Source organism: Zingiber officinale, chromosome 1B (genome assembly GCF_018446385.1).
Source record: "Zingiber officinale cultivar Zhangliang chromosome 1B, Zo_v1.1, whole genome shotgun sequence".
In the NCBI taxonomy this organism is placed as follows: Eukaryota; Viridiplantae; Streptophyta; class Magnoliopsida; order Zingiberales; family Zingiberaceae; genus Zingiber; species Zingiber officinale.
This window is the reverse complement of record NC_055986.1, coordinates 10,090,402-10,099,271: the sequence shown is the minus strand read 5'-3', so window position 1 is coordinate 10,099,271 and position 8,870 is coordinate 10,090,402. Positions and strand designations below refer to the sequence as shown.

General features: G+C 42.7%; 1 protein-coding gene across 1 annotated transcript; it reads left to right on the top strand.

Annotated features, from left to right (window-relative positions):
• Nucleotides 1–320: 320 nt before the first annotated feature.
• LOC122039438 (mannose-specific lectin 3-like) lies at nucleotides 321–1,275 on the top strand. Its single transcript, XM_042599120.1, has one exon. The coding sequence runs from the start codon at nucleotides 374–376 to the stop codon at nucleotides 1,139–1,141; it is 768 nt and encodes a 255-aa protein (XP_042455054.1). The 5' UTR covers nucleotides 321–373; the 3' UTR covers nucleotides 1,142–1,275.
• Nucleotides 1,276–8,870: the final 7,595 nt, after the last annotated feature.

The following is an 8,870-nucleotide window of genomic DNA, read 5'->3' as shown; positions in this document are numbered from 1 at the left end:
AAGCCACCGACATGAACCCGTGAAACACGGTTCAAAAATAGCGCATGCAGTTTTAGTGCCTTTCTCTGCTCCCAGTTTCCCCACTCAGGCCTCATTAGCTGTCGCCTTTGTCCTCATCGCCATCAATAGATTTCTTCCATGCCTCCTTAGGTGGACCTTAGCCACCAACGTTGACGTATACTGTGAGAATTAAGCAGCGAGAGGAACAAGAATATTTCGATGATTTTAGAATTTTAGATATTATTATTGTTTTTTAAAAAAAGAATATTTTTCTTCAAAATTATCCATTTGCTGTGCGATAAATAGTTAACACCTGTCGCGCCATTGAAGAGGTAGGCAGTGAGTAGGCTGTGCCTTCCTTCTGTTTGCGAAAATGCAAGCCCCGGCTTTTCTCGTCATTGCGTCCGCCGCTCTGTTTCATCTCGCTGCCCTTTCCTCGGCCAACGAGGGCAACATCCTCCTCACCGGCGATGTCCTGCCCACCGACGGCCAGCTCTCCTACGGCCGCAACGCCTTCGTCATGCAAGATGACTGCAACCTTGTCCTCTACAACTTCGGCCGCGGCTTCCAGTCGGACACCCACGGCGCAGGCGCGAACTGCACCCTCTCGCTCAGCAACCACGGCGCGCTGACCATCACCAGCGCCGGAGCTACGGTGTGGAGCTCCCCTGGCTCTAAGAAGGGAAAGTATGCGGCCGTGCTCCGGCCTGACGGGGAGGTGGCCGTCTATGGCCCGGCTCTGTGGGCGACTCCGGATTTGAACGTCCGCACCTCGGACGCGGAGGTGGCCTCGTCGGAGGGAGCGGCCGCGGTGAGGAACTTGATGTTCTCCGGCCAGAGCATAAGCGCGGGGGCGGAGCTAGCCAGCAGGGACTACACGTTCAGGGTGGAGGCGGACTGCAACCTGGTATTGAACAAGGCAGGGACTGGCGCGGTCTGGCAGAGCGCGACGGCAGGGAGAGGTGTCCATTGCTTCGCAAGGCTCGACCACAGGGGGCAGCTCGCCCTCGTCGGCGACCACGACCTCAAGGCGGTGTGGAGCAGCAAGAGGACGGCCGGGGAGGGAGATTACGTGCTCATTCTCCAAATCAACGGGCAGGCGGTGGTGTACGGTCCTGTGGTGTGGTCGACGAGCACGTAACTGGTTGCCCGCGCCACAATAGAAGAGGAAGTCTCTGTTTTATTTTCTTTCTTTCATGAATGAATGCCGAAGGAAGAAGAAGCTCTGTTTTAAGAATATCAATATCATGAATATCTCGCTTTTATTCCCCTCAATTATTTGCTACACTAACTGTTTATCTCAATTCGCCTCAATGAAATTGTGAAATTATTTCAATTGGCTTATGATCCTATCCGAAGGTTGAAGAAATAGAAAATTGAGAATGTGGTGCTTATGTTGATTTCCTGTGGGTTCCTCTCGAACCTCAACACAAATTACGTCAGTACCGAGTCAAGGAAGAGGTCCCGGCATTGGCCCTCCGACGCTCAAGTCAGTCACTGGTAATGAAGAATGAAGCGGAGTAATAAGAAAACTGTAGCGCAAATAGTGAATATCGCCTACCTCTGTCAATACTTGGATCTCCCTTTATATAGAGCTCCAGTAGCGCATGTGCACACTTCCTAAAGTGGGCATGCTTCTCAAAGCATTCCCTGAAAAGACTTGTTGGTAAAGTGCCCCTGACACAGTACCTTAACGAGTCGAGCATATATCTGAAGTGACAGTGGAACCTTTCGCCGTACAATCTTTTGGCAGCCCATGCCCGGTGTCGGCGGTATCAATTCCCAAAAGGATGTTGATGGATATTGATGTACTGTACTGCTAGGCCGAGCGAGTTGGTCGCTCGACCTGCTATTCGCCGATCTGGTGCCATGTCCGGTCGGTCAGAACCTCGATACTCTGTCCGCTCGACCGAAGTTCCACTCTGCCACTGTCAAGACCTGCTGTCAGGCCGAGCGAGGTAGCCGCTCCCATGTTGTCATTAAATGTCGACCTGTGGCGATGCACCATGTGTTCTACCCACTACCGCCACACGCCTGACGTGACAGGCGAATATCCGTTGTGATGTGACGTTTGACGGTTAAAGTTCAACGGTGAGATCTTAGCCTGGGTTTCCGCGACCTAGATCGGACGACTCAGGTCGGCCGACCCCTGGGTTTATAATCCCGTGCTCGTCGCTGATTCTTTCTTCCGCATTCGTCTTCGTGCTTTGGTGCTGCCTCCTTCGTGCTCTGGCGATTTTTTCCTACTACTCCTCCGATGACCTCTCCTCCGATAGCCTTTCTCCGTCAACCTTTTGCTCGTAAGCTCCTTCTCTATCGCACTGACCTTTGAGTTTTTTTGTCTTCCGACGTCTGTCCTCCCCTGTTCTCGAGTTTTTCATCATTTCAGTGTTCCGGTGACCATTCCGCCACTCCATTCCTTCCCCTTCTTTCTTATTTTGCAATGGCGAGTTCATCACAGCCTCCCGCTGGCATCCCGAGGCCTTGGCACACCTCTACCGAGTCCCAGTTCCACGCCGGCGACGCTGAGAGTCTAAAAGCCGCTTTTGAGCTTCCTCCTAAATATAAAGTCATCCTTCCTTCTCCTTCCAATCGGTCGAATTCTCCGCCGCCCGACTGTATCACCTTCTTTCGAGATCATTTTATAGCCGGTCTGCAATTTCCCATCCACCCCTTCTTCTCTTCCATATGTAAGTATTTCTGAGTCTCCCATCATCAGCTAGTGTCGAACTTCTTTCGGCTACTGTGCGGGGTGGTGGTTCTTTTTCACCTGCACAGCATTCCCTTTACTCCTCAGCTCTTCCACTACTTTTATTATCCAAAGTTTTCCGAGCTGGGGACTTTTCTTTTCCAAGCCCGAGTGGGTTTAGTTTTTTTTGATAAAATGTCAACTTCCAATAAACACTGGAATAATACTTATTCTTTGTTCGTTTTCCCGAGCGGTCGGACTTCCCAACAAACTGACAGTTCAATGTGGTGCCTCAGCCTCCATTAAAGAAATATAAAAGTCGATCGGACTACCTGAACCTTAAAATTACTTAACGTAGTTTAATAACTTTAAACCTCATAATTAATACTAACCTTAAAAATCCTACTTAAGTTACATCTAATAAAAGGATGAAAAAAAATAAACAAATAATTATATTATAACTTAGACTTTCATTAAATCAGTTAACTCAATCATTTAATATAAAATTTAAGTTATTTAATCAAATAAGTATTGAATAGAGTTATTTATTATTGAGTTAGTAACAAATCTTAACTTATTAGGATTAATTTAAATAATCTTATTTTAATCAAACTTATATAAGCAAGTATATAGAAATTCTTATGTAAATAAAAACATTATAAACTTAAGTGTTACTAAATCCCCTAAAATACTTAGGAAAATGTGTTAAGGCTTTAAAATTTAACATACCCAAACATTAGTGTTAACTTAAGGGGGAAAGATAAATTAATAGGGAATATCAAATTTAGGGGGAGTATCAAATTCAGGGAGAGATCAAAGTTTTTCTAACTTAAAAAATTATTTCCTTAAGTTTTTTTTTAATTCCTTAAATTTTTTTCTCCTTATCAAATTTCTCATTAAAATTTCTTTTGAAAATCCTACCTCAATTTTAAAAAAACAAAAAACAAAAAATACTTTGAAAATCTTAATGTAAGGTTCAGGGGGAGGATTAATTATTTTCATACTTATTATTTGAAAATATTTTTGCAAAGTTACTTTTGAAAAGTATTTTTCATTTCCTTGAAAATACTTTAGCAAACTATTTTAAAATAGTTTACTTTTGCAAATTCATCTTTGAAAATTGTTTTAAAACTTGCTTTAATTTTGCAAATTTAATTCCTGAAAATAACTTTCAAAATTTTTTTTTTTGAAAATAACCTTCAAAACCTTATTTCTGAAAATAAACTTATTTCTAAAAATTGATTTGTCTTTAAAAATTGATTTTAAAACTGCCTTTTACCAACTTATTTTTGAAAATAAATTTTAAAGTTGACTTTTACAAACTTATATTTGAAAGTAAAATTTTACAAATTCATTTTTAAAAATTATCTTTTATAAACTTATGCTTGAAAACTGTTTTTGAAAAATTACCTTAAGAAAATCACTTCAAGTATTTGTAAACTTAAAAACTATGTTATTTTGGCAAGTATACAATGTTAGTTTTTGAATATATGATAATTTTCAAAAACTTAACTATTTTGAAAAAATCAAACAATGTTGAAAATTTAAAAATCTTTCAAAAATGATTTTTTTCAAAAGCTTTAACTCCCCAGGACAACATGAAAATTTTATCAAAATTTTCTATTGTCAGAGTTATTTTCTTTTACATTACCATTTTTTTTTGTCTATGCTTGATATTATTTGTTATGAATGTCAAAAGGGGAGGGTTAAGTGGTTTAAGTTAGTTAGCAACAAAAATATATAAAATCAAGTCTAACTTAAAAACCGTCTTGATTGCTACTTACTTTTTGCATATTTTTCACTAACTTAACTCGGGTTATCATTGTATCAAAAAGAGAGAGATTATTAGTGCGATTAGAACTAACAATCTAACTCAGGTTTTGATCAATGACAAAGTAGATTAAGTTAGTTTCATTGTGATCTAAATACTTTTACTAAGTGTGCAGGAGAAATCCATCTAAGTCGACGGGCTAACCTGATAGCTGGCACGAAGCCCAAACTGGTCGACGGGCTGACCAGATGTCTGGCACGAAGCTCATATAGGTCGACGGACTGACCTGATAGCTGGCACGAAGCTCAGACTGGTCGAAAGGCTGACCGGATGTCTGGCACAATGCCCAGATGGGTCGACAGGCTGGCCAGACGTCTGGCAGGTAAGTTAAGGTAAGTCACTGGAGGGGAGTGACTTAGTGAGGGCGCGTTATCGGTCAGGGAACTTAGGTGTCGATCCAACTTAGAGTCATTTTGGAAATCTAAGTTGAGATCGTGACTAGATTCTGGTTTCGGTGAGACGAAATCTAATTACTACTCTGTTTGATATAAATTGTGCTAACTTTTATTTTGCAGGATAGTTTAACTTTTATTTTTGCCTCGGACTAACATTTTCTTGCAGGAAAAGGGATTTTTGGAAAATGGTGGTCCAGACGTCCGGAAGACAAAACTCATCTTATCGCAGATTTGGAGCGTGCTGATTGGCCGGACCTACTGTTGGGATCTTAGATGGCTAGAGGGGGGGTGAATAGCCTCTTTAAAAAATACTAAACACAAATTTCTTCAAGAACTTTGTTAGCACAGCGGAATTAGAAGACTAAAACAAAAAGAGAACACAGCACACTAACTCAGAGATTTACGAGGTTCGGGGATAACTTGCCCCTACTCCTCGGCGTGTCCGTAAGGTGGACGATCCCTTGATCTTCCGGTAGATCACACCCCGGAAGCTATCCGGCTAAAGGATTCTCCTTCTCGGTGGAGTAACCTCTCCACAAAGTCTTTAACAGCAGTAAGAAATTAAGCACAAGACTTACAGTAGTGGCTCAAGTGAAATGATCAAAGGAAGCTCACAGCCACAAACAACGAAGAATAAGCACAAGCAGGAACACAAGAATACAGCCTCTCTTCAAGCACAAAGCGCACAAAGCACAGCACAGCTTGTTTCACACAATCAACCGAGAGCTCTATTCCTTGCTTCCTCGTCTCTCTTCTTATGCCTCTGCTCTTTCGCTGCAGAAACTCTGCGTCGAATCTCTGCTGTAAACACAAGCATCGCCAATCACTCTTCCTCCTCAGCTAGTTCTCTGAACTCACACCAATATCATCCTTGGTCTTGCTGGTGTCTTCTGAGCTCCAACCAACCCACAGGAGTCAAGCTAATCGCGAACAGAGATTGCAGTCTGTTAGCATCAGTATCCGTTGATGCTCAATCTTCCCTCATCGCAGTGATACACAGAAGAAAGTAAGCTCTGTCTTATTCCTTTGATGAGGCTTAATTTGAAATTAAGCACTGGAATGGAACCTGCAACCTGCACCACATAAAGCTCACAGCAGAAGTTGATTAGTTCAAACGAATCAGAAACCAGCAGAACCTGACAGTGTGTGCAGACAGTGTGGTGGATCGGTCAGCGGACCGATCCACACCTTTGAATTGATGTCTGATCGGTCTGCAGACCGATCAGGGCTTAATGAGTGCGGTTCCTCGCACTCCTAAGATCGTCACCTGATCGGTCCCAAGACCGATCAGGATATGGCCTGATCGGTCCTACAGACCGATCAGAGTGCATATGGATCGGTCCACAGACCGATCCCCTGCCTTTTTCCTTCTCGCGACATCATCTCCTGATCGGTCTACAGACCGATCAGATTCCACTCAGTGTCTACAGACCGATCAGATTACACTCAGTGTGCTACTGAGTGTTTCCTGATCGGTCACCAGACCGATCAGCAAACCTAGTTTCATCATATCGGTCTGTGCACCAATCAGGCAATCAAAATCTCACTGGATCAGTCTGTTGACCGATCCAACGCCTATGTGATACTAGGATTGATCCTGAGAATGAGCTACCGAGCCCTCTCTGACTTCGTCCGGTCCAGAGAACGAGCTACCGAGCCCTCTCTGACCTAGTCCGGAGAACGAGCTACCGAGCCCTCTCTGACTTCGTCCGGTCCAGAGAACGAGCTACCAAGCCCTCTCTGACCTAGTCCGGAGAACGAGCTACCGAGCCCTCTCCGACTTCGTCCGGTCCAGAGAACGAGCTACCGAGCCCTCTCTGACCATTCCGTGCCAAGTCACCATACTTGGACTTTTCCCGTGCCAAGCTCCCTGCTTGGACTTTTCACCAGATGTCTTGACCCATCTGGATTTCCCTTGCCTGGCTTCACTCACCAGGACTTTCCCTCCCAACTGATCAACCTCGATCAGTAGTCATTCTGAGTTTAATCAATATCTGATACATGTAGGACCGTTAGATTCGATAGAGGGGGGGTGAATATCGATTCGAAAAAACAAGAGATTAAGCGCAGCGGAAAAGTAAAATAGACACAATGGTTTTACTTCGTTCGGAGCCTGTGACGACTCCTACTCGAAGGCCCGTGGTCCTTGACCACTTTCGTTGGGCAATCACTAGCAATTCGGAATAATAATTACAAAAGAACCGTACAGGGAATGCTAATGAAACTGAAAAACAAATACCGACAAAAGGGAAAAGAACGGAGCGTAGTGTCGGAGCTTTGTTGGCGTCGCACTGAGCATCGAGCAGCAAGACCAGCAGTAGAAGAGTTCTCAGCTTGATTGATTTGATTGATTTCTGAAGCTCCTGCCTGGGGCTTCTTTTATATGCTATTCCAGGCGCCTGGATTCCTTCCGGGCGCCTGGAGTGTGACGTAACTGCTCAAACCAAGATGCTCGACGTGGCGACGACTTGGCTGGATAAAATTCGCCTTCCGGGCGCCCGGATCCCTTCCAGGCGCCCGGACCTCCGGGCGCCCGGACCACCTTGTTCCAGAAAACTCCATTTTCCTGCAAAACAAAGTTAGTCCGAGGCAAATGTATATCCTGTAAAACAGATTGTCAGCACAGTTAAGGTTCAACAGATAATTAAAAAGAGTATGACTTAGATTCCGTCTTTCCGAGACCGGAATCTAGTCACGATCTCGACTTAGATATCCGAAATGGATCTAAGCCGGATCGACGCCTAATGTTCCCTTCCCGGGAACGCGTCCTCACAGTCACTCCCTTCCAGTGACTTACCTTGCTTACCTACCAGACGTCCGGTCAGCCCGTCGACCCGTCTGGACTTCTCGCCAAGCGTCCGGTCAGCCCGTCGACCCGCTTGGACTTCTCGCCAGCTATCCGGTCAGCCCGTCGACCTAGCTCGACTTTTCCTGCACACTTGATCAAAGTGTCAGACAACAACACAACTAACTTAACCTATTTGTCATTCATCAAAACCTGGGTTAGACCGTTAGTGCTACCCGCACCAACAATCTCCCCCTTTTTGATGGAATGACAACCTGGTTAAGTTAGTGAAAACATATGCAAGAAAACAACATGCATTTATGTGGTTGTAAAGTTTGTTAGTTTGTATTTTCAAATTGGTTTAGCTAACTTAACTAACTTAACCACCTAACCCTCCTCCCCCTTTGGCATTCATCAAAAAAAATGAACAAAGGTAAATAACCATAGTGAAGAGTTACTTTAACAGGTAATCAAATTTTGAAAGATAGCTAAGTTTGGTTCAAAATTTGAAAGATAAAAGTGCAATTTTTAACACCAAGTTAAAAAATTGTCAAGTTGACTTTGGGTAGACAAGTTGAGTTTTGAAAAGTTAAAGTACGGTAACATTTTAACTTTTCAAGCGTGTAGAAATTTTCAAGCCAGGTTTTTCAAATTTACTTTTTATGTTTAAGTAACATTTAATTTTCAAAAAGGTAACTTTTTCAACTTCGATTTAAAACAAAGCAAAAATTAAATTTTTCAAGAAATAAAATTTTTGTCAAAATTAATTTTTAAGGCTAATTTTGGAAATAGTTAATTTTTCAAATCAGGTTTGAAAATTATGTGGGATTAAACTTTCACATTTTTCAAATACTTAGTTAAATTTAACTTTTTGTAAATCAATGTTCAAACATAGGTTAGGTTTTAAAAAATATTTTCAAACATACAAAATTTGAGTTTATTCTCCCCCTGAACTTGATACTTACTCTAACCAGCTGTCTAACCAATTAGCTACTAACTGACTATCAGAAGATAGTAGCTTTCACTTGGTTAGTCAGATTAAGTTAATTATAACCAGTCAGTGTTTGTCTTGACTGATGAACTTTAATCTGATTAATGTCTGAATTGTATTTAACGTCCAGACTTATGTTGATGCACTGAAATAAGCATCTTAAGTCCAGACAGTTGGCC

Bases quoted from the DNA above. Each gene is read 5' to 3' on its own strand.
- LOC122039438 (XM_042599120.1), top strand. From the start codon at position 374: ATGCAAGCCCCGGCTTTTCTCGTCATTGCGTCCGCCGCTCTGTTTCAT.